This window comes from Sprattus sprattus (assembly GCF_963457725.1).
Source record: "Sprattus sprattus genome assembly, chromosome: 17".
NCBI classification, from domain to species: domain Eukaryota; kingdom Metazoa; phylum Chordata; class Actinopteri; order Clupeiformes; family Clupeidae; genus Sprattus; species Sprattus sprattus.
Genome location: NC_137915.1, coordinates 15,196,854 through 15,221,821, shown reverse-complemented (window position 1 = coordinate 15,221,821; position 24,968 = coordinate 15,196,854). Strand labels below are relative to the sequence as shown.

The 24,968-nt window shown below is 43.6% G+C and overlaps 2 protein-coding genes across 2 annotated transcripts; one reads left to right on the top strand and one right to left on the bottom strand.

Annotated features, from left to right (window-relative positions):
* Positions 1-1,019: 1,019 nt before the first annotated feature.
* armc1 (armadillo repeat containing 1) lies at positions 1,020-14,896 on the bottom strand. Its single transcript, XM_080855427.1, has 7 exons — positions 14,706-14,896; positions 13,073-13,281; positions 11,748-11,839; positions 8,944-9,133; positions 7,792-7,908; positions 7,147-7,221; positions 1,020-3,630 (listed from the first exon to the last, which is right to left on the bottom strand). Exons 2-7 carry the CDS (start codon positions 13,232-13,234, stop codon positions 3,439-3,441), a joined length of 828 nt encoding a protein of 275 aa, XP_080711553.1. The 5' UTR covers positions 13,235-13,281; positions 14,706-14,896; the 3' UTR covers positions 1,020-3,438.
* Positions 14,897-15,624: 728 nt separating this feature from the next.
* Positions 15,625-21,842, top strand: mtfr1 (mitochondrial fission regulator 1). Its single transcript, XM_080855004.1, has 8 exons — positions 15,625-15,709; positions 16,838-16,928; positions 17,037-17,140; positions 18,516-18,640; positions 18,979-19,208; positions 19,559-19,820; positions 20,257-20,425; positions 21,228-21,842. The coding sequence occupies exons 2-8, from the start codon at positions 16,889-16,891 to the stop codon at positions 21,273-21,275; spliced, it is 978 nt and encodes a 325-aa protein (XP_080711130.1). The 5' UTR covers positions 15,625-15,709; positions 16,838-16,888; the 3' UTR covers positions 21,276-21,842.
* The last annotated feature ends 3,126 nt before the right edge of the window (positions 21,843-24,968 follow it).

Genomic DNA, 24,968 nt, shown 5'->3' with positions numbered 1-24,968 from the left:
CCTGAAACGAGGTCAATTATGAGCAAGCCCATCTTGGCTGACCTGTGCGAGAACAACACTGTTCTAATCCCATCTCAATTGTGCTTACTCTTGTTTTCTCTTCTCCTCTCCCCTCACGTCTTCTTCAGCAACATGTCACGCACAGGCCACGCAGTCATCACACCGAACCAGGCACTGTAATGTGACGAGTGGCGAGGCCGGGTGCTGTGGCGTGCGTACGGACGGTGGTGACAGGGGCTGCTGTCGCTGGCAGACTTGCCAGCAGATGCCCCAGCGATCGGCCACGGCTGTTACCACTGCTGCTGCTACTCTGGCTCCTGGCTCTCGGCTCTAGGCTCCGCAGCTGGCCTCCTGTGCATCGCAGCTTTCCCACAAGACCAAGATCCAGCACTGGAGGCAAGGCGGAGGGTGGAGAGGAGAGGGGTGGAGTGGGGTGGGGTGAGAGGAGGCACCCTAGGGGTGTAAATACTTTCTGTCGTAAGGAAAACAGATTCTCTCCCTCTGTCACTCACACTCACACACACACACACACAAACACACACACAAAATCACTCTCTCTTTCTTTTAACTCTATGGGTTGCCATGGTGCTAGGTGGCAGATGCCAGCGTCCCAGAGCCAAGCCTTTGGGTCCTGATGTGGCAGCGTGGCAGAGCAGAGGGAGGAAGCCGGCTGCCTGGTGCCACCCAGCCGTCAGAACCAGTCAGCAGCAGCACCAGAGCCAAGCAGGCCAGACATAAACAACCCAGTCCAGGAAAGCTGAGTCTCTACAGTCACCATAGGATTTGAGTTCTCAAGTACTTATACACGCGGCACCTGGTAAGGCTTCATTCATCTATACCGGGTGTACTGAAGAGGGATATACTTTGGATACTTGTCTACGGATAAAAGACTCCTGCTGTAATATTTGATGAAAATATTACATCTATTCAAGTTCAGCTTAGTTTAATAAGTGTATAATGTAGTAAGTAGTGCACCGAATACACATAAAAAAAAAAAAACATTGAAATAAATTACATCATACAGTTTCTTTCAATTTATTTGTATTTTAATAACTTGTCATTATTGTGAACAGGCAACAGTTGTTTGTGACCTGAAATACTTCACATAGCAGATTTACACTGTACATGAGAAGCTAGTTTACTATTTGGAGTTTTTGCTACCCTTTCTTGTTCTGCCTTCCTACTGAACTGTGAGAAATGAACGTGTTAATTAAAAAGAAAAGGAAAAAAAAAAAAGAAATCAAATCAAGAGGAAATGTTCAAGTAAGGATGACAACAGAACACACGTGGTGTAACAAACAAAACAAAAAATCAACTGTACATTATTTAAGTTAAGAAGTGATCTGAATCCTCTAGTTAAACATAATACTGAAGGATTACTGTTTTAATGATGTTGATCGCAGGCAACATTTTGGAAGGATGGTGTGCAAAATTGGCCTCAGTCAGATTTTTACAATTCATCAGTCCACATAATATGGCATTGCAATCCGTTTCATTCAAATCTGCATGAAACTGGATTGGTCTGCCATGCATTAAAATGCGCTTAATTCCCAACCTCTCTTTAAAAAATTAGAAAATGGAGAGAAGAGAGGATAAATCTTCATGATCAGTCTCAGAATCCGCTCTAGCTTCAAACTCCTTTAGGGGTAGCACGTTTGTACAGGGGGTAGCCATTCCAGTTACTAGAGGGTTCTCTAGGGGGAATTGTGAGGGGCAAATAATCGATAAAATGTCATCATAAGTCTGATGAGAGGTGCGTAACAGTGGCTCGACCTTCGACCTTCGACCTTCTACCTTTAACACTTGTGTACACTACAAGCGTGCTAATACAAGCACCCGTGATTTTGTTTGCTTGTTTGTGTCCTGCAAATAAGTAGCTCAGATATGCACGTGTGGTCTCTCGGTGGGCAAAAACCAATAAGGACACTGCTGGTCAGGAAAGAGCCAATGCAAAAGGATGTGGGGGCAGGACTGGCCAGCTGCAGAGAGAATGGTGATCAGGCACCAGGCAGAGCAGATTTTGGCAAAGCAAGTGTTCTCAATCTTGCTGGAAGGCTCTGCATTATGACTAGTTTGGTTTGATCTACTTTGTCTTGTGGGGTAAAGGTGACTAAGAAAGAGGACGTTAGTGTGTATTTCTCATCATTACTACAGGGTTTAAGCAATCTCAGCAGTGTCTAGCATTCTCACCCATTTGATTAAGTAGTGTTGAGGCTATTCATTTATATATATATATATATATATATATATATATATAGATATATATATATATCTTCAGGTTTTGCATAAAGTACTTCTCCCTCTACTGCTTGGCACATGGCATAACAGTAGACTGTGATGTGTTGCCTAGTCCCTCAGCCTAGCCCCTCACGATTTCCCTTTTCTGAGCGAAGCTAGCGAGGTATTTAGTGTCTGCTCCACAACAAACCAGGTAGTCGCCTCTGCTGGTGTTCACAGAGCTCCTGGTATGGAAGGAACCTGGTAAGATTAAGAGGCTTATGAACAAGGACAAGTGGATTCCGTGAAGTCAAAGCTAAAAAATGACGATCAAAGAAGATGCGCATTTGTTTGAGTGTGTGTGTGTGTGTAGGGGGGGGGGGGGTTCTTTTCTTCAGAAGGCTTCAAAAGTGTCAGTGAAAAAAAAATAATAATCTTAAAAACAAAAGGATATAAATGAAGGAGTAGCAAAAAAAACACAACCACTCACACACCCATTAAATGATAAATATTGTGAAGGAGGGAAAAAGTCATAAAAAAAATTACAGCATGCTTTGAAGAGGCTTTAACGGTAGAGGAAAGAAGCAAATTTTTATGATCAAATACTCTCCATAAGAAGGAGGAAGTTTCAGGCTAACAGTAAAGGATGAGGGGGGTGGAGAAGAGAACTCTTGTGTTTAGAAAGAGAGAAACAAACCATCATCTGTCCATGCCAGGACAAACCTGCAGTCAGCCCAACCCAAGCCAAGTCACAAGAACACACTAGGAGATGCCATGGGTAACCCCGATTTGGTATCAGAAAGATGGACCCATAAAAGAGAGAGCAAGGGGGAACATTTTTAAAAATGAACCGTTAAAAACTGACTGAAAAAAAAAAAAAAGAAGAAGAAGTGATAAGGGCTAAGATGAGAAGCCCATTCTGAGCGAGGCGTCTGTCCCCTGTATGGCTTTAGTGGTGAGTTGGCCAGGTGAGCAGCACTAGCGGGGTCATCTGGAGGGCTACTTGGAGGGACACTATCGTACACAGCCCGCTGCGGCTTCTGTTGTTGTTATTGTTATTGTTGCTGCTGTTGTTGTTGTTTGGAGCTCTTCTATACACAGTTATGGTTATTGCAAAAATAAAATTGCACTTGGCAGTCCGGCACCCCCTGGAGGGCAGGTGTGGGTATACGGGGCAAGAGGAGGAAGGGGTGGGGGCTGGGGAGGGCTTCAGAACGCAGGTCACCAGTAGAAGGAGCGTGTCAGGAAGTTGGCGGCCGTGTTCAACCAGCCTGCCCCGTCTTGCATGGAGCCCAGGCGTGACATGGCCTTGTGAGGCTCCTGGGATGGGCTCTCATCCTCGGGCAAGTAGTCCGGCAGCTCAGTGTTCTCCTCCACCACCACGTCCGAGCCCTCCTGAAGAGGCAGCATCACCTGGGCGGAGGAGAGAGGGAACAGGGCAGGAGATGAGCTCACATGGATGGCGTGAAGTAATCCTCACACAAAAGCCAGGCAAATTCTGAAGCTAAAGGCATTTGCATGGTTATCCAATTCACCTCGTACGACTTCACGAGAGACACGCCCTTTCTAATCTGATGATTGTACGACTCACCTCTACCTGCATGGTTCTACGAGGGGATGTGGAGATTACCAACGGTTTATTATGATGTTACAAGGCCATTACATCATCAACAACAAACTATAAAATAAGAAATCGTTTGTTTTTATCCCGTGTATTTTCAGTTAATGATCAGAGGCTGTTGTTGTGAAATGAATTACTAACGACAATGACCAAGCTCGCGGTTATTGCTGAATATTTTCTATTATTATACCACACAAACAGTTCTGCTTTTTTACGTCTACAATTCAGGTTATTTTACAATGTAATCATTTACACTGCATGCTCTGCTAACTCAAACACAAAGAGGCTGTTCGAAAACCAAGAAATGTTTTTATTATTGCTGTAATTAGACGACGTCTCCCTATGCTTTATATGCGGCGAGAGCCACGATAGAGCAAGGAAGAAGGGAGATGTCGGTTTTCCTCCTGCATCGCCGCTGGTGCCCTTCATAGTTTTTTTCATTTTTACAAACTTGTCCCTGATCTTCCTCCAACTCCTAATGCACTCCTGGACCTCCAGCCCCAGGTTCCCAGCGATCTCTCAGCGATTTTTTTAAAACGGATGTGCTGTCATATAGGGAACGAAACAGGAAACGTCATTTTAACCAGGGGTGTCGGACAGCTCGGTCGGATAGTTAGAAAATTCAAGCGGTGCTCCAGAGGCCATCCGACCCCCTCGGATGGCTCTCCGAGGTGCTCAAAGGTGTGGTCCCACTTCAAGGAGGGCGTTTAAGGGCGTGCCTCGTGAGATCGGAGAGCCCGATCGGATAAGCATGTGGGCGCCTTAAGCCAACAAAACCAAAACGCTCAAGCCTTCATAGTTATTTTCCAAAGAGGGTTATTTTCATTTAGATATGCAGATTACCTTGCACATATAGTACAGTCAACCTTTTTTCACTTAAGATATTTTTAAACCTAGTTCAAGGGACAATCAACTGTTACATTTCTGATGACCTGATTGATGGTAAGAAGGGGACGTATGATATTCACGATCTGTGTGTGAGAAGGGTCCTACATTAGACAGTGAGGCTTTGGGACACTTCATCCCTACACTCACAAATGTGACCTGTCCAGACAGCCATTTTTAACTAAAATATGCTAAACAAAGGATACAAACCTGCATCTGTATCATGTTATTCTATAGCCTATAGTTATAAACCACACAGCCACTGAAAGCTGAACCGTTACAGAAAAACTAAAACCACCATCACCAACTTCTGAGCAAGATGGCCAATACAGTGCTGTATAATTCTTTGACAATTCCAATAATAAAAAAAAATATTAAAAAAAAGGTGGCAAATACAGTCCATTCAAGCTCAGAAAACATGCCATAAAAGACAATCAACTCTGCCATCTGCTGGTGAAAGGAGGAACTACATCAACTGACAGAAGGGGGTACTGATGAATAGCTACTGTTGTCCATTTCAGGCCAGAGCTTTACACCTTGAGGTAGCAAATGCCCTTCAAGCCCCACCAGGGAAGACAGGCCTCATAATTACCAAACTGGCTCTTCTTACCAATGTTTGTGATTGTGTGTGTGTGTGTGTGTGTATGTATGTATGTGTGTGTGTGTGTGTGGGTGTGTGTGTGTGTGTGTGGGTGTGTGTGTGTGTGTGTGGGTGGGTGGGTGTGTGTGTGGGTGGGTGTGTGTGTGGGTGTGTGTGTGGGTGTGTGTGTGTGTGCGCGCAGAACTAAGTCTTGGCGGTGGTGGATGCTGATCCACTGCTCCAGGGTCAGAGGAGAAGAGGATCATGGGGGTGGTCATATGACTGGGTGAGTGAGTGAGAGACCCAGTGAGTAACTTGTGTGAAGGGGTAAGCCAGTCTTGTAGTGTGTGTGTGTGTGTGTGTATGTGTGTGTGTCACCAAGTGTGTGTGTGTGTGAGCCTGTGTTGAGAGTTTGTGTGTTTGTGTGTGTGTGTGTCTGCGTGCGAATGTGTGTGTATGTGCGGGAGCTGGTATTAAGAGTTCATGTGAGTGTGTCAGTCAGTGAGTCAGGGCGCGTGCGTGCGTGCGTGTGTGTGTGTGTGTGTGTGTGATGAGTGAGTGTGTGTGTGTGTGTGTGTGTGTGTTGGGAAGCCAGTCGCAGTTCCTGGGGCAGACAGGCATCACCAGCCCCCACACGTCAGGCCGCATCACCCTCGCCCCACTTTAAGCCCCCCACTGCCAGACACCACCGCCAGCACTGAGGCCTGGCCTCTCCACACTGCCTCACGACAGCAGGAGATCCACTGCTCTCCCACACATCCAGGAGGGGCCCACATAAGGACCCAACATGAGGAGCATTACTGAACTCATTAAACTCACTGTCTGAACACATTTTTCACCTAGTGTTATATCCTCTGGAAGCTTAGGGGAGAGGTAATTTGTGCGCCGTCTTTCAGACTAAATTCTAACTGTCTGGTAATGATGCAAAAAAGCATCACACTGCTCCCCACATCCACATTTTATGTGCAGCAACATTGCATTTATAATCTGAGGTCACATGCATGTATGTTTCCATGCATAATTTTTCCAAAGCTCTAACAGTGCCAACCCATGACAGTGACGCGATATGCTTCCATCGCTTTGAGTGGGCGTGGTGTAGCATGTGGAAATAGCATAACAACAGACTGGACTAGTGAGCAGGCTATCTAGTCACTTGTCTTTATATCAAACCTGTCATTGTGTTCAAATAAGCCCAGGATTAAATATATAACATACCAGAAGCAACAACAAGCCCTTACAAGGCCATCCGAGCCTTTCTTTTTAGCAAATTAAACGACCAAACGATGCCACAGTCCTACAATTTTCAAACCGTCAGAGACGACACCAAAGAATCTCATCGGCCGTTGCCGGGAAAAATCGCTCCTCATTTGCATAGGATTCAACATGTTCCAACTTTTATCGGTCGCGTTGCCCAAAACGGTGGTCTACGTCACAATGGATTGGCTCCCGTTGAAATGCATGGGGTTTAGAAATCGGTCGCTCATAACGGTGTCATGGGTTTGCACCGTAAGTGGGCCGCTAGCTAGCAACGTCTCACGGATTTATAACACTGTAGCCCAGGAAAGAATATGAACGTAGAGCACGTTATGTTACAAGTGGTCCACCTTAATCCATCCTCACTCCAATATTAAACCAGTACCCTCAAGACTCCATCATAGCCTCCTTAACCAGAGTAACATTTTGGCTTTGGGTTACTGGTCCAGAGGGTTCACGTTTGGCAATGGGCTACTGGTCCAGTGGGTGCACGTTTGGCAATGGGTTACTGGTCCAGAGGGTTCACGTTTGGCAATGGGCTGCTGGTCCAGTGGGTTCATGGTCTGAGTGCTCAGAACATTTGACTCACCTCAGCTCCATCCTCCTTCTTCACCACCTGGTGGGCCTTCATCACTTTGGTTGAGTTTATGGCTGTTCCTAGGGCCTGTAGAGAAGGAGAAGAACGAGGCGTGGTTAGGACATTACTCCAAACTCACTGCAGTCTCACTTGTGTCTGCTAAGGTTTCACTAATCTCCTACAGCCTTCATACATCACAGAACACAGCATCGGCACAGTTCATTAGACAATAAAAGCAGTTCAGGTCACTATCAAAGAGGTTCTTGATACTATGAAGGCAGTCCCACTCCGGGGGACAGGTGTTCGAGCATTAGCTTCAGTCAGTGAGCATCGACTAGTTTGGTGCCAACTCCTTGGTTTCCCAAAGGCTGTTTGAAATCATGCACAAGCGTGGCCAATCAGCTTAGGGGTATGGGTTACTGTGCTCATCAGTAATGTGGCTTTTGCAGCTCAGGTGCTTGGCTCTTCAAGTGTTGGTGCCAAAACTGAGAACCAATGTGGTGCTCATTCTCCTGGTCTTGAGTAGCTAGCGTAGCACTGGCCATTGACATGCGAGTGGTAATCGGTGTCTCATCTCCCTGAGTTTCCTTCAGTGTAGTTTGTGTCCTTCCACGCTAACTAGACTTCTATGCAATGTGAGATGTAAAAGAGTGTCACCTCAGCCTTCAGGTCGGAGCGGATCCGCACCACGCATCTCTTGACAGCCATCTGGAAGGTGAAGCTGATGACCCCTTTGATCTTCAGAAGAGCCTCCTCACACAGGCTGCGCCGGGCCTGAGAGACATTATTACAACACACACAGGACCAAAGGTCAGAAAGACCGACAGACATACAGACAGCCAACGGGCCAAAAGACAAACACACACACAGTTTATGATAGCACACTTATTATGAGAGTCCATTTTGTCTAAAAAAAGTCTCACTCGACCACGACCACACACAAACACCGGTATTGGTAGACAGTTATGTTGACATTACCTTTGTACACATTACAACCAACAGCGACCCCCCCCCCCCCCCATTCTCTCAAACAGAGTGAATCTGAGACAGATGCAGCTGTAATGTCACCTGGCTAGGTGCTGCTGCCCTGTGGCGCATGGCTCAGGTTACATCTGCACCCCATGTTGTTTGATTCGTGGTATTTACACCTCTTCCCCCGCCCCACCCCACACATATACACACACACACACACACGCACACACACACACACACACACGCACACACGCACACACAGCATGCTCTAGGCCGTGTTAAACAGAAGGTCAACCTCATGGACGACATGCCATCCAAGCTGTAGACACACCTAACAGCTTAGTTCATGGATTCAGTTAGACAGGAATCAGCACTTATAAGGGATGACCCTTTGTATAACGTGACTAAGCCATCATACATAACGTGCAATGAACTATACGATTATCTACAGAGAGCATCATCAAAGAATTACTTAAAACAGATATAGAGAGAGACATTGCCAAAGTCATGGGCTACATGCCAGCTCAGCTGTAGACCAATATGCTAACAACGCTTAGCTAACGTGTTCAGTTACACAGGATGCCTTTATTTGAAAGGAGTACATAGTACGTTGTATAAAAAAATGTCATAGTGCATAACATGTGATGAACATATCATTGGATTTTATGTACACTGCTAAGTAAACAGAGTATCATCACAGACACCACATCCACCAAATATTATCTGAACAGCTGCGTCCCTCTTTATCTTCAGGAATCTCTTACCATCTTGTCTCGTCAACTTATTTACACACACCGGGGAAGCTGTGTAAGAGGGGAAACGAAGGGAGAAACTTACCGAGTCGTCTAGGCCGTCGATCTGCAGGACCACGGTTTTGGCCCGTTTGTTGGTGCCCCCGAGGAAGAACTGAGCCTTACGCCTGCAGGAGGCAGCGGCCTCTGCCTCCTCGGCCTCCGACTTGCTGGCGTTCTGAAGGATTTCGTAGATCTCAGATGCCAGCAGCTTTGTCTCCCCTGGCGTCGTGCCTCTGAACACAAACAACAACTAGCCTTTAGCCCACATGCCCTTCATGAGATTGTGTTTGTGGATCCATTTGTGGATATTTAGTTTACCATTTACAACCAAAAGCAAATATTATGTTGTGTGAGGGATTTGTCACCTCAGAGACATGGATGATACAGTTATTCATTCATGTTATTCAGAATTTTGCATATTAATTTACATTTGAAAGAACTTGCTTTTTTTCCCTTCTAAATGATGGAATGAAATCACACGTGAAACCATGACAACCACAAGTAATTCGTCACAAGTAATTCAACCTGCATTCTTTTCATGTTTCCAAAAAAATTTCCCTCATGCTCACTCAGGCGTGTCTGTGCTGTATCTCTGCTCATCACGACTGATCTTTCAAAAGGTCATCTCTGCAGCAGACACCAGGGGACAATAAAACTACATTGTATGTGTGCGTGTGAGTGTGCGTGTGTGTGTGTGTGTGGCCTAGGACTGCCCAGTATGGGGGCATAGATAGAGCTAGCCAGCCAGACAGCGCTGTCTCCTGCTAACCTTTGCAGTGTAAAAATAAAACCACCATGTACATCTCCGGACATTTCACATGCTTCACCTAGTTTCCACATGGCTTTCACATATCAGCCATTTTTTAATTCATAGCTACGTGTCAATCAACCCTCAACATTAATACTACATGTCAACGCCAGAGCATCTATCTAAAAATAAGAGACCAGGAACTAATTAGGGATGGTGAGAGGAAAAGAGAGAGGGGGGAAGGGGGGCTTAGAAGCTCCCAGCATGAGGTTGCTGTCTCTGGTCGAGTGACCCTTTTGTTCCGAGGGGGTTAGGAGACTCAGCACCTCTTTGCCATCACCATACGAGGTCACTTTTGACACGGGGACCCTGCGTGGGCCCTCGTATATGGGCCACGTCAGACGGCCATCACTCAGACGGCGCTACAGGAGTTGACATCTGCTCTCTGGTATTGCCCGGCCTCCTGCCCCCTCACAGCCCGCCAGCCAGCCAGGCATGAGGGACTCCTGCCCGTGCAGAAGACCCCGGGGCACCCTGCAGGGCACGCCTACTGTATTGCATATTTACATGCCACCCCTGCCATACAGAAGCAGTATAGCTGCCAGTTCTTTTTTTTCCTCTACACTCAGAAGCGGATTGGAGCCTCATTCAAGGTTACAGTTACAGTTGTCTTTTAATACTTCTTTTCCACTTGCCTATTTACTGAAAGATATCATTGGGCTGGGTGAAAATGCTAAACAGATTTCCCGTAAAAACACCACTGTTATACTTTAATATAATATGTTTAAGCACTAAACATACACACTCACTAAGAGTTATGAATTCACAAAAAGTATAGTACTGCACAGTCCAGAAGAGTAAAGTTAAAACACCTGAGGGTCACAGGGATGTTATAGTTGTGGATTAAAAAAGACAAAAAGTGAAAAAGTGAAAATGGAGCTTCTTGGAGTCTTAATCTGAAGCCTCAAATGACCTCTACTCAAAGTCAGAGTGTCTGGAGTCGAAACACAGAGAGCGTGAGAGACTCCAGGGCACTTCTTTGACAGGCGTCACAGTAACCAAAATGACTGGCAGTTCCAGGGGCCACTAGAGGAGGAGGAGGAGGCTGGCAGGAGGAGGAGGAGGGGGGAAATCATGGCGCATTCTGCCCACCTCTGGCAGTTTTCTGCGTGATCTCTCATGATAAACAGCAGTCACTTACTGTCAAAGTGCCCTGGGACCCTAACACTCGACATAGCCCCCAAACACCCTCCTGTGGACCTCACACCCCTAAATTAAACAAACCTTGTGGAGAAGCCTCAGAATTAGACAACAGTGTGTTTTGAGCTGCTATAATCACTTAAACCAACTTTATCTGATGAAAATGGACGAGCACGCTCTTGACAATAGCAACCATTCTTGGGTTGTTATACAGTTCAAATCTGCCACAACGTTAAATGTTTTTAAGATACGGGTGAAAATCTGAGCCAATGCAAAAACTGACAACAGTATCGAATGAACCAGTTCCAGTATGTTGCCTTCACATAAAGCTCAGGTGGTTTATCAGACCCCTGGTGTGCTGAAGAATTAGTCAGGTTTAAGACAACATAAGTTTGAACTTTCTTTTTACATGTTGGAACAGCTCAGTTAATTTCCATCTAAGGTGGCCCATTTCACGTTAATCTCACAAAATCCAAAGACTGAACGAGGGGCTGTCCTATCCTTAATTACACTATTTGCCTGGCAAAGTATGCAAATCTCACACATTAAATCAAACAGCTCAGCAGACCTCTGCATGACAGCCACGTGAAGCAAAAAATGCACATTTCTGCATGCACTAGCAAGCTGCCCGTTATTGTCACAATACATCTTGCAAAAACAGCACATTTTACATTATCAGCCCCATTCAAATTCACAATGAATCAACTCTGTTGTGACAGCACAGCCACAGTCAGCCCCTTAACCACTGAAGATATGTGCCTACAACACACAATCCAGAAGACGAAAGTAAGGAGGATTGGTGCTTGGGTTATTTTCCCCCTCTCCCACCCTGAAAAAAAATAAAAAAATATGCCACGCATGCGGTTGTGCCGTGTCGGTTCTGAGTCGGGCGAACTCACTTCTGCATGACGTTCTGCAGGCTCAGCATCATCCCCAGCTCCCCCTTCATCTTCTCTCGGTTGGCCCGACATTCTGCCAGGTAGCGCACCGCCTGCAAGGACAAGGACACAGGCGGACATTATGGCTCTTCAGTCAGACAAACAAACACAAACACGTCCAGCTGCAGCCAGAGCTGTGTTTACACAGCTAAGACCAAGTGTACAGAGACCAGCCCTATGGGAATGTATGTTCAAGGACTCTAGACTAAAAGGAAGGACAAAGATAAAGGACCTTTTATGTCTCTGTAGTGAACGACTAATGGGGTTGAGGATAGTAATTCATAACTAACAGAAAAGCTCAATAGGATTGCATCACACATCAGAGTAACAAGTCTGTCCTTCTGTGATAATGTTGGTTAAGAGGGGAGGGAAGATAAGTGCTTACAAGCCTAAGGGAATGTAAAATCCAGGCCTACAGCAGAAAAACGAAATGAATAGGTATTTCTAGTTCTACAGAAACTGAGGACACTAGGATACTGTTCACACAACACAGGCCTACAAGGAGGGATTTGATGGGATTTTTCATTCTCCCCAGCTGCTTTAAAAGAACAGGGCAGACGACAGATGTCTCCACTTTGTCTCGTTCCTCCGAGACTGCTGGGGGAAAAGCCACAGTGTTAATGTCTATGCGACATGCGCAGTGGGGAGCATGGTACACTGGACGTTACTATAAGCCATTCTGACAGCAATAGACAGTGGGGGTGCCAAATCACATCTGGGTCTGCCACTAACGAGGAAGCTGACAAATTTTCTATCTATAAAGTTTTTCATTCAGAGAAATGATTTACCTGAGCCCTTCAACAGCAATGTGTTGGAGCAGCCCAAGGAAGATACGAATGGATAACATGTCAGACTTCACACTTTAGTGTAGTAAGGAATAGTACAGTTCAGTAGTATAATAATTTTATATAAAGTAGGAAGTGGGGGAAAAGTCTTCTTCAATTATTTTCCTTACTAAATAATCGTAATTATCTAAAGGGTAGGAAATGCTAGTGGTTTCATTGGGTCAACTCTTTGTACACCTGCACAGTTGGGACATGGAAATGGCTAGTATGCATATAACAGGAGTTCAAAGACAAAGCACTGACAGAAGTGGTATAAATGAAAGCATGAACAGAATAACTAGAGATACAACTGCATAAAATTGTAGCTTGATTGTTCTCTCCCTTGTACGTCGCTTTGGACAAAGGCGTCAGCTAAATTACTAAATGTAAATGTAAAAGAAATGAACAGATATGTCTCGTCATTGTTTTCCTGATCTAGGGTTAGACCAAAAAATTACTTACTAATAACGCTGAGTAGACCACTTGTGGGTTGGGGTGGTCCATAAACAAAATAAGACCGGGAAGGCATCCTTGATCCTCTACGATTGCACGCCTGTTCATAGGGTCAGCTGCCAGGTCCCGTAACTGGTTGACCACAGCCAACGCGCTTGGCTCCCCACTCATGGTGACGCCACACCGAGGGCCATGCACCAAAGACTGCAGATCTTACACTAGGAAGACAGATAAGAGTTCATGAATTTAGCAAGATTTCAAGTACAAAAGTATAGCAGCACTCTCACAGCATAAAAGGTATGAGATATTAATTAATGGGGTATAACAATAAGGTTGATTAAAAGCAGCAATACAGAGTTCTGTTCCAAAACTAGTAAGCTAACTTCCTTAAAGGCATGCAAAAACCTTGCAAACACCACAACAGCCCAGCTGACACTGATATAAGCTTGCCAACACACTAACTGGTGTCTTTTGGCAGTATAGCTGGCAATGTCATGCGTGTGAAAGCTTTTCTTCCATTTTTGCAGGGTTCCAGCATAGGACATATCTTGGATGGCTAGTGGGGAAGACACAGGTGTTTATCTGTCCTTCACATGACCAATTGCTTAATTTTGAGGATGGTACCAAAACTAGTTGCCTATAAAGCCACACCTCAAAAAGTGTCAAATTGTTGCATAGTGTTACTTTAAAGTACATTTCTATTGTAGAAGGTTGTTCAGGAGTATGACAAATGACAGAAGAGTTAGGAAGTGTCGTTCGCAAAATGATCAAGAGACTTCCACTGATAAAGCTATACATTTTCTACGGGACAAAACATTTCATTGATTTGATACAATATTGATGAGACAACAAACGTTATCCTATGATTTCCAAGTTCCAGTTTACGTGGCATTTGTCGAACCCGAATAGCCGGCTTCTTGACATAACGAGCAAAACGGTAGAACCATGAACACAATCATATCACTTTATGACAGCTTTCTCCTTCTACAAGTCATGAATAACCCAGAAACATTGGTTAATATCACAAAGTGCACTTGAAGTCCGCCTCTGTGGTGTAACACAGGGGACAGAACGAAAGAAAGGCCAAAGTGGATCTGTGGGCCTTGTTAGCCAGCTATCATAGCTAAATAACGTTAGCTAGCTGACCAGCTAACAGTTGCCACCTCTCTATAGCTATTAACTTTAGAAAAGCCTTTCAATGTAGCTCAAGACAATATCATCAGACACTAAACGAATGCAGGAGTGGTCCTTACGTAGGATGGCAAGTTGTCGTTTGTTGTTAAAAAAAAATAGAGAGAAAGAAAGATGCATGTTAGCCTACTGGCCTCTGAGGTATAGCTAAATCCTCAGTACTGATGTCATTGTCAACACAACCATCATGGACCAATCCCGTTTCATTGAAATAAAAATAAATTAATCCACTGTACAAATGAATTATACAACTGCCAGTTACAACTGCAAATAAATTCATGACCGAGTTAACAGGTCATGGTGGCCTACTTGACAAATCACCTTGTGTCCAGAATGTAATGGCATTTAGCAACCCACACATAACCTTTAACACGCCCAGGACAGACAGACAACACACTGCTTACAGGAATGAGCTAGCAGATAGCTAAAGCTAACGTTAGCTAACGTTTACCTCTCTTTAAATGTCTCTCCCTTCTTCCAGAAGTCCAGTGTCAATTTCAATATGAAATAGCTTTGACTCTTGAGACTCAAACAAATCAAGGTGTTCCCTGGCAAACAAACATTAACACCAAATACATAAAGACGATTTTGGAGCTATGCTGTTTGACTTGTATTTTACCCTCATGAAGCTCACAGCCAGTAAAGGGCTCACCCTGTTTCGCTAGCCTAGCTGTGCTGTGTTTGGTTATTTGCTACCCCTTAACTTCAAAGACACTGATTGGTCGAATTCATTCACAGCGACATTCTAAAGGCCATTGGGGAGGATTGTTACTAAAAGGCTAATATACGGGGTGCGGGTAGCTTTTGGACATTCGTTTTGCAGCTGGTGAAAAAGTGTTTTGCAATACCTTGACTTAGCTAGTATGATGATGTGTTCTTATGGACTATGACTATAACTATAAGTATATTGCTAAGATGCTTAATGTCTACACAAAGAAAAGCCTAAAGCGCATGATATGCCAACGAAGCACCAGTAAGGATGAAATAAGGCTGGTGCTAAGACGAAACAAACTCCTTTCAGGTTTGAATGTAAAGTTTAAAGTATTTGGCAGACGCTTTTGTCCTTAATCAAAAAGCGTCTCAAATCTAAACATGAAACATTTTTAGTAATTTACATAAATCAATGTTTCAGTACAATCTAAATTCCAAATTATGGCAATGTGTTTAAATCGTTGTATCTTAGTTTGAGTTGAAGCAGAATACAACTGATCTGTAATATTTGCATGCACTTGACATGAATATTTGTGTTTAACTCAGACTGATTTGCTCAACACAACCCACCGTCCTGTGGGTGGCAGTAATGTGAGTCAGGGAGCTAGCCGTCATCTTACATGAAATTCAACAAAGAAGATCCGAAAGTTGAGCAAGGAGTAAACGTATGGAGGAACCCGAAAACAGCGGTTGGGAATCCTTAGCTAGCTAAATATGTTGACCTTACACCCAAGACTATCCAAAGTAAGTACGGTTTTATTTATTTTTTGGTTTAGAATCGACGAAGAACGCTTTTATCCTTGATAGGTAGACATATCTTTCTAATACATAGAAGTATCATGTCATTAGTTAGTTATCAACAGGTGAGGTAACGTTCACTATCGTTAGCTGCTGTGAAATATCACAGAAGGACTTGGGTAGCACTGCCATCTCAAAAGCGGATAGCTTCATGCTAATATTAGATAGCCATGTTCAGTGAACTGTATGGACTTTTGCTAGCTAGCAAGCTACGTTAGCTTGGGTTTTTCTTACGCAGCTATCGTTAGCTAGCAAGCCAGAAACTTCACTCCCTCACCTCCGAGTTAATGTATTTGTAACGTTAGACACCCATCAGATGAGTATGTACACCGTACCCGCGAATTTGTTATGGTAAAGTTAGGTGACGTTAAATGTTTTTTCGTTTTTATGTTTTGTAACATTATATGTTAAGTTGTGTAGGATATGTTACCAAGAGCTCGGATACTAATCATTGCTCACATTGCTCACTTTAGCTAACTATTATTTCGCCAGATGTCCCAAACGAAGTTGTTTAATAATCTGAATAACGCTGTCAGTAAATGCTATCTGTGATTTGATTATATTAATGTGATGGGTATCCTAACATTTGATGACCGTTCCAACCTCTAACGTTACATCAGTACTCCCACTGTTTTGAGTCCTATGAGTAACGTGAAGTTGGTTTATGAGTAAAGTTATGATAAATAAGACGGGTGGCGGGTACTAGCTAATTTCGCACACAATTCCATACGTGACGTTATTTGTATGGTAACTAAACTAAATGACCAGGTAATGTTGATGATACCTTGCTAGATAAGTCAGCTCAGGACTGAGACTAATTATCGTGACAGGATTTGGGAACAACGGGACTGTTGTATCTTTAGCTTTCCAAGCTAGCTAAGTTCACAAACTCGATAACTAGCTGAATTAGGAGACCTGTCGTGTTCCCTTTAAATAGCCTTTGGCCCTGGCAATTTTATCAAGGGCTCACTGGACTTATTTGTAGGTAAACTTTGGCCTTGAACGTCCCTTCGCTAACTTTATTCTCTTCAGATTGTAATTGTGGCCATACGTAATTATTTCGTCTCTTTGCAGGTGATGAAACCATGTGGATGATAGAAGCACCCCGTGCAAACCAAAGATAAAATGAATAAAAGCCTTACAAATATTGAGATGGACCTGGTATGTGACAGATTTTATTATGTATTTATTTTTGCAACATAATGCATTTCTCCTTTGACTGATTCCGTAAATGACTTAACATAATTTCTGCATGTGAAGGCTTTTGGATCAGCAAGGACTTTTGGATCAGCAAGGACTTTTGGATCAGCAAGGAGTATAGTCAGGAGGATTGGGTCTACGCTCCCTCTTGCTCCCTGCCCTCGAATCCACTTTCAGGTATGGAGAAGATGTGTGTGTTTGTTGGCAGATGTCCACCTTAAGTAGTGTTGTTTGTGGTGGTGGAAAATAAGTGATATGTTGTGTTTATAAATATTAGAATGTGGTGATTGGCAGTACAGATATGTATAACACAAAAAATTGGGTGTTCATACTATCACTGTTCTTACCACTATGGACAATGGCAGTAAACATGCTGTCTGTTTCTGACATGTTTTTGTCTGTAATACCATGTAATGTTTGTTTCCATCCACTATGCCCTGTGGTTAAGACCGGCAGAGTTCTCTTAAAAGCCTGTCTGTACATGCATGGCTGAAACTCTTTTTCATGTGCAATTACATTTATTCATACGGCATATCACATGGCTTCTTATTACAGTTCTTTTTCTGCCTTATTGCTGTTTTACATGCATGTTAAAGAACCTGTTCTTTTCTTCTTAGCTTGCATTATACTGTCTTGGGGCACTTCCTGGCATTGTTTACCTATTATTTTATTTTTTTAATAAATGTTCAGCATTCTCACTCTTTCCTTCAAGCCCGCATCAAAACACTATACATGGCTTCTTTCCCATGTTGATACCCTAGCATTTGTCCACACCACAAACATCAAATGACATGACCCTGAAACAAATGCACGGTCGACATCAAAGCTATTATTGCCAATGTTGTGTCTATCTGAAGTAATGTGGCTTATGTAATGGCTTAGTTTTATTTAAAGGCTAATTATCCCTGTTTCTGTCAACAGTATATCTTTCTTGTCTCTCTTTTTTCCCCCTCTTCTTTCTTCCCAGCTGTCCTTTGTGAGGAATGCAGCTTGTCTGCTTTAGGTCAGTTCCCTGGTTACCTGAAATATTAGCTTGTGCTGACAGAGGGTAGTTAATGTTCTGCCCACAAGCATCGGAAAAGCCTTCCGATGCTTGTCTATAGGAAAGCATTCTGAAGATAAGATGAGGTTAGGCTATGTAGCTTGCACATAAATTAAATTTCTCTTTCCTCTCTTGCTCTTTTGCTTCACACTTTCAAGAAATGCTTTCAGAGTGGACTGACAGTGTAAACATTCCACATGTTTGCTCTTTCGACACTGTTTAAAATAATCTTTGTTCTTACAATTCCTGGTTACGTGAAATGTTTGGCCAGCGTAGCTACTTATCCACCTTAAAGACTGTCATTAACAGTAATCTATGTGTTTAACGTTTGTGAAGTTACTAATCAAATAAGAATCATTCCATTAATGCTCCAAACAGGATTTAGGTGTAAATACGGTCCTAATGTTTACTCAGCAGAGCCTTCCTTGGCATGTGAACTGAAGTGTCATGCTGAGCGAATGATTGTTGTCTGTGTCTGATCGTGTCTCACGCCTCCGTCTCCTCCTGTAGCTGTCCCCTTATGCTGCCAGCGCAGCTGCCCTTCACCCTCCTGGCACACCCAGTGGGCTGGTGCCCTCCCTAGCCGACGTCGCCTTGATCTACAAAGAAGAAAATGACTTCACTGACAGATCCAGGTGTGCTTAATCAACTCCTACAAAGCAGACCCTAGACAACCCATAAACATTTAGTTTTTTTTACCCTTATACCATTTTATTACCCCCTTATCCTTGGAGACAACAAAAGGTTGGACGAATAAAACAAGCGAGGATTGTTTAAGTTATAATGAGCAGTCACTTGTCTCACAGAAAGGGCCGATAACTTATCCGAGCCATCAGGAAAACTTGAACAACACTCAGTAAACATTCACCAGACCATCAACCTGAATGTGATTATGTCCAGTTTTAGGTGCGGGGCATTGTGTTAATTGGTTGACTGACTGATCGTTTCCCCTGCATTGGTTGGTTGGTTTTAGGTCGGAGGCTCCGTCAGGCCTGGTGTTCCGCACGCAGCAGCGGCAGCAGCCACTCAGGCGCCAGCGCTCGCTTCCCAGCCTGAACCAGGCCGAGCCCTCGCCGCAGGGGCCGACGGCCACCAACGATGTGGCCATCCAGAAGATCAGCGCCCTGGAGAACGAGCTGGCCACCCTTAGGGCTCAGATTGCACAGATCGTTCTGGCGCAGGAGCGCAGCGCAAACACAGCTGGTGAGAGAGTGGGAGGGGGGAGAGGAAAGGTTTTGGAGGGGGGCGGGGGCAGGAGAGAGGGAGAGAGAACTCGACCTCAGAGCAGGTGGGGAAGGTCACAATCTCTGTTATTGTTTCCCATTTTGCAAGGAAATACTGTTTAATTCTAATAATAGACAGGTTTGTCTATATAGCCCATTTAATTAGCTACAGGAAACATACTTGCACTTACATATATGCCTGCTTATATTGGGGCACTTGTTTTCTGTCATGGTGTTTGTCGACATGTTAACATGCATGCACATGTCCTTCCATACATGTTTACTATTCCGCTTGTAATCTTGCTTCACTTGATTTCTTGATGCACACAGCACCTGCTCCAGGTGCGCCCCCTCCTCCCCCTGGTCCCAACATGCCCCCTCCGCCCCCTCCCCCACCACCACCACCGCCTCCGCCCCCACCCCCACCGGGTCCCGGCATGCAGAGGAGCTTCTCGGCCATTGACCTCATCAGAGAGCGCCGGGGCAAGAAGGGTGACCAGCAGTCAGCACTGGACTCCAGACAGACTGAGACACCCAGCATGCTGGACGTGCTCAAGGACATGGGCAAAGTCAAGCTGCGCTCCGTCAAACGGTGAGACGTGTGTGTGTGTGTGTGTGTGTGTGTGTGTGTGTGTGTGTGTGTGTGTGTGTGTGTGTGTGTTTTTGTAAACTAGAACTAGATTAGCCTAAAGTTGAAAGTGTTTAACCTCTGGCAGGTGGCCTAGACATACTGAATGGCCTAGAGGTCTTTTGAGTCGAATATTTAGACTAAGTTATCATACGTCCCACGTTATCCTTTCTGATTTGGACATTAAAGTGCTGAACTTTGAACAGCCAGTATGGATTGCTGTTAAGAAACATTAAATCAACATAATAATTAAGTCTGTACCACTCATTTTGACAAAGTGCTAAAATGCCATAAACATGCTTGACCATGGCTTGTGTATTTTCAATCAACTAGTCTCTTCACTGATGAAAAAGTAATTAATGAGTGTGTGTGTGTCATGTGTGCGTATGTGTCCGTCCAGTGGGCCAGAGGAAGGCCACACCAAACCAAAGCTCACTGACCCGACAGACGCTGCTTCCCTCATCGCTGAGGCCCTGAAGCGCAAGTTCGCCCACCGCCACCGTGAGGACCGTGAGGACGACTTCTACCTCCCTGTCCCTGAGCAGAAGCCCTGCACAGACACGCCTCTGGTGAGGGAGACCCTCCTCCTTTCAGTCAGCCATGTGATCCAATCCTATACTACAGAAACGTACATTTCTTATGTGTTATTTGTCCTGCTGGCTACTGAGGCTGTAGGTCCAAAGGAAACATGTCAACATTTTAACTTCAACAAAGTTATTTACCATTCAGAATACCTCTTTGTACAAGTACTCGAACCTCAAATAGAAACAAATGTAGTAAAATGTGAACAAAAAAGATGTAGGAAAATACCAAGTTAAAAGGCTGTTTCCCAAACCGCTGCCAATAGATGACCATAGGACCATAAAATCATCTAAGCATGTATCAGTGTCTTAAATCCCAATTTGTCAAATCAACAAAGTCAAGCCTATTAGGCAGTCATTCTGTTGGCCAATAAGCAAAGCCATCTAATAGACAATCATTCTGTTGTCAATGCAGCATGGACCCACACCATCAAAGCTTCATGTGAAGTTTGGATACATTAGTGATATTTGATGTCCTTCTACTATCTCCACCGTTTGCCTGAAAAGTAGATTGATCGTGATATAAAATGGTCAGATCGCCCACCTCTAGTCCAAGGGAATGTGTGTTGGTTTAAAGCCCCAACATACTGTATTTTAAAAGTGAAAGCATACGTTCACCATCCACCTTTGTACTACTGACCCCGTCACAATCGCTGTGTCTTAGTTCGGCCACAGAAGTGAAAGTGACTCGGTGTGAATGGTCATTTTTATCATGTGCATCTCCCCATGGGTATGATTTGATCTCTGTATTCTGTCTTTTGTCTATGTTTTGTGTGTGTGTGTCCTGCAGTTTGGACAGCACATGCTGAAGTCGACAGGAAAGAAGAAGGTGTTGTGATGGCGGAGACGCTGGCGGTGCACATGGCTGTCTAGGGTACTGTTGGTGCCCCTCCATGTTTTCGTAAGACACATCAGGAGTCACGTTCACACATTCGAGACATGTACTTTTACTATTAGACATGCTTTGGGGGAGATCTGCTGTCTGCCTGCAGTGTTGCATCGCCTAGACCATGCCAGTGATTCTCAGCACTTTCGAACAAATATGGTTGTGCATTGCCAAGTGGATTTTATGTATTTTTAAGTCAGGTATGTTTTTGTAAACGCATGTTTGGTATTTCTGCACAGACTCTTGGTTGGAGTCCAATATGTTGTCTGTTTTTGTGGATGTTTTCATTTGGATAACTGACATTTTCATTTAATAACTAACACTACAGTACAATAGACAACCCCATTCCCACCTCCAGACTCTCATTCGGAGGTTCCAGGAAAGAGCGATCAAGGGTAACAAAGTTATAGCCAAATGCTTAAATGTGCCTTAACTTGTCTGAACATGTATACTGAAGTTATGGGTTAAAACGATGATTTTTTTTTTTTGGAAAAGAAATGCCACATTCCTTGGTTCTGTTTTCATGGATTAGTTTTAGTATTTTTTTTTTAACAATTTGTATGTTTAATTTATGATTCTGGGAAACTTATTTATGTGTAGAGTGTAGGTTCTTCGGTTAACACTATCACCAGAAATAGCTTATGTCCCTTGAATTATGTACTAGCTTGATGTGCTTAATTTAAGCATGTTGGTAACAAATGTGGGTTTTAAGCTTGCTTTCAGAGTTTATATATAAAGTACCTCAGCTTGTGCCCAAACACATAAGAGGAGTCAAAGTTGACTGCATTTCTCTTAAAAATAGCATACAAAACACTTCATGTTCACGTTCATTTTCCAGTCCAGTTTAAAATTATTCATGTGCCAATGAATCAACACTATCCATCTGTCAAACATCAAGTGTAATTTCCTCCATTTCCATGGTGGACGACCAAATGCTTGAAGAGGAACATTAGTGCTGCTCAGAGGCTGAAGCAAATTGGCTACCTTTTTTCATTCCATGTCTTCCATTTTTTTTTTTCATTGCCCTGGAAAAAGTGTAAATGATGTTCTACTATCGTCTGTGTGGGGTGTTGTCAAATGTTTCTCGCTGGTACCTTCTGGCCCGAGCCGGTACTGAGGTTGGCAGAAGTCTGAGGCCTCAAGCCAGCATTGGCTGTGGAGAGCTTCAACACAACCTTAAGGGCCCAGCCCTCTTGATGTTTGGTGGTGACAGTATTTGGGCTGTGGGAAAATGTGCTTTGTCTATCTGCTTGTAAATTGAAGCCATTACCTAAAACAAAGAAATGTTGATGGACCAAATGACCTACAGGACTGAAGGGAATATCAGTTCAGTATATCTGACTGCTTTTAGAAAAGGAAACAATTTTGCTGACACTACGTTTGATTCAACTACACTGTTAAATAACTGGGGGAAAAAGTACAAATAAAAGTCTAAACTATGTGATAACCTGACAACTGCCTGATTTTTCTTTGAAGATGAAACATAAGTTCCTCACATAAGCCTGTAGGGTCAGGATCTGCACAACTGATTTTCACTCCTTTCCTCCTCTAGTGTAATACTTTACTGGAAAATATTGAATTATAATAAAAGTAAACCAGACAAGCCAAGATCAGGAGGCATGGAATCAGACAAGCCATGATAAAGAGCATCACAAAGGCAAAAATCTGTCCCTGGACTTCAAACTTCAGTTATTTCTCTTGAAGTCTTTCTTTCTGAACACTAGAGGGCAGTATCAAGCAACAATAGATAAACTTCACAGTATCGTGGTTGAACCCTCAGGAAAACGCATCAAACCCTGAGACAATTCAGCCCTGATCTAATAGCGCAGAAGGTGTCATCGGATGCAGATTTTCTGAATGAAAGCCTTTTTTTAATATCAACATGTTTTATTCATCAAAATTGAACTGCAACAAGCAATGTATCAAAAAGCCTATACGGCAAAGCCTTTACAAAATGGCTTGATACTTAAGTCTTCTCCCCAAAATGGCTGTTACAACAAATTGTAAACAGTTTTTTTTCTCTCAACAGTCTTACAGCACTTGACAACAAAAATAACAAATCCGCTAAAATAAGAAAAGCACCTGTTAATCATTCAAAATGTCAAGAAACACAAAAAACACAACTGTGCCGTATGTACAGATTAAAAAATAATAATTAACCAGAAAAAGATGGAATGTTTCATGTCTTAAAAAAACAAAAAACTTTTCCTCCAAATAATATTTTTTTTTCCATTTTCCTCACAACAAAGGCATAGGGACTGACAATGCATTAAAAGAGCACAACACATGATGCACTTTGAGAATAGTAGCTGGTTTGGTCACTTAGCTTTTGTGCATAGTTTTAAGGCATCCAATGCAGTGTCTGGGGTTGCAGTGTGATTTTGTGTCGAGACATTCTGAAAGGGCCGACTGCTCCTTCACTCATCCGTGTTGTGCCTCTCCTTGCGTTGAAACGCGGCTCTGGATTGGGCTCAGTAAGTCGGGTAGTTGGTAGGCGAAAAGGGGTAGTTGGAAGGGATAAAAAAAGGGGGACAGGAGTGGAGGTGGGGGGGTTGGGGTGCGAGAGGAGCTACCTGTGAAAGGCACCATGAAGCCTCCCCTGCTCCCTAAAAACACCGACAACTTGGCAAAACCGAGAGAGATTCGTCAGAGGATCAAAGTCAGCTACGAGTCCAATACAAATGGGTCAGGCTGCGAAGTTCAGTGTCTGAGAAGGCGGTGTGGTGTGTGTGGTGGGGTGAGGGGTGTTGGTTGGCTGTCTGCCACTCTGCCAGCACTAGTTGGGCAGTGAAATCCCTTCCGAACAGAACACTGTCCCATAAAGCAACAGGGTGGTGAGGAGAAGAGTAACAAGAAAAGTCCGTCCCCTTTTCTTTAAGGAGCAGAAGCTGCATGTCCTAAAAAAAACAGTGGAGTGCAAGAGGAGAAAGAAAGAAAGAAAGAAAAAAACAAAACCCAACAAAGCACAAATGGCTTCACTATGGCATCGGGTGCATCTGACTGCCAATGGCAATCCAATGGAGTTTTCTTTTAGTTTTTTTTTGTCTTTTCCTGTTCGTTTTTGTTCAGCAGTAGGACAATGGTTCAAATGTGAATTTGAGTGGTTCTTCACATCTGTGCATAAAAAAATATATACAAAACACACACCAAAAAAATTATAAAATCACAAAAAACTGACAGAATTAATTTCATATCAAGATAAGACATTTTGTAAACAGTCTTCATAGAGGCAGCAAAACGACTGGGCTCTTCACATTTTGTTGTTTTTGTTTTTTGTTTTTTACTTAAGGAGGAAGATTTCATTGCAAATGCACTGACACACACACACACACACACACACACACACACACACACACACACACACACACACGTGCATACACACAGTCTCTCTGTGCAGTCTCGGAAAACCTCTCTTACCAATACTCCAGGTGTTCCAAATCACTTTCCAGAGCAACTCAAATGGCACTTTGAAACCCAGTGAAGGGGAATCCTTCTTATATTGTACTCTTGAAGTCTCTTATCAAAAACACAAAGTGTACAATGCGTCACACCCCAGAAACAGAGGAAACAGGATAAATAAATAAAAGGAGACCATTTTTTTTCTAAAAAAAAGGGGAAAACAAAACTTACAGCAGTTGCCAAATG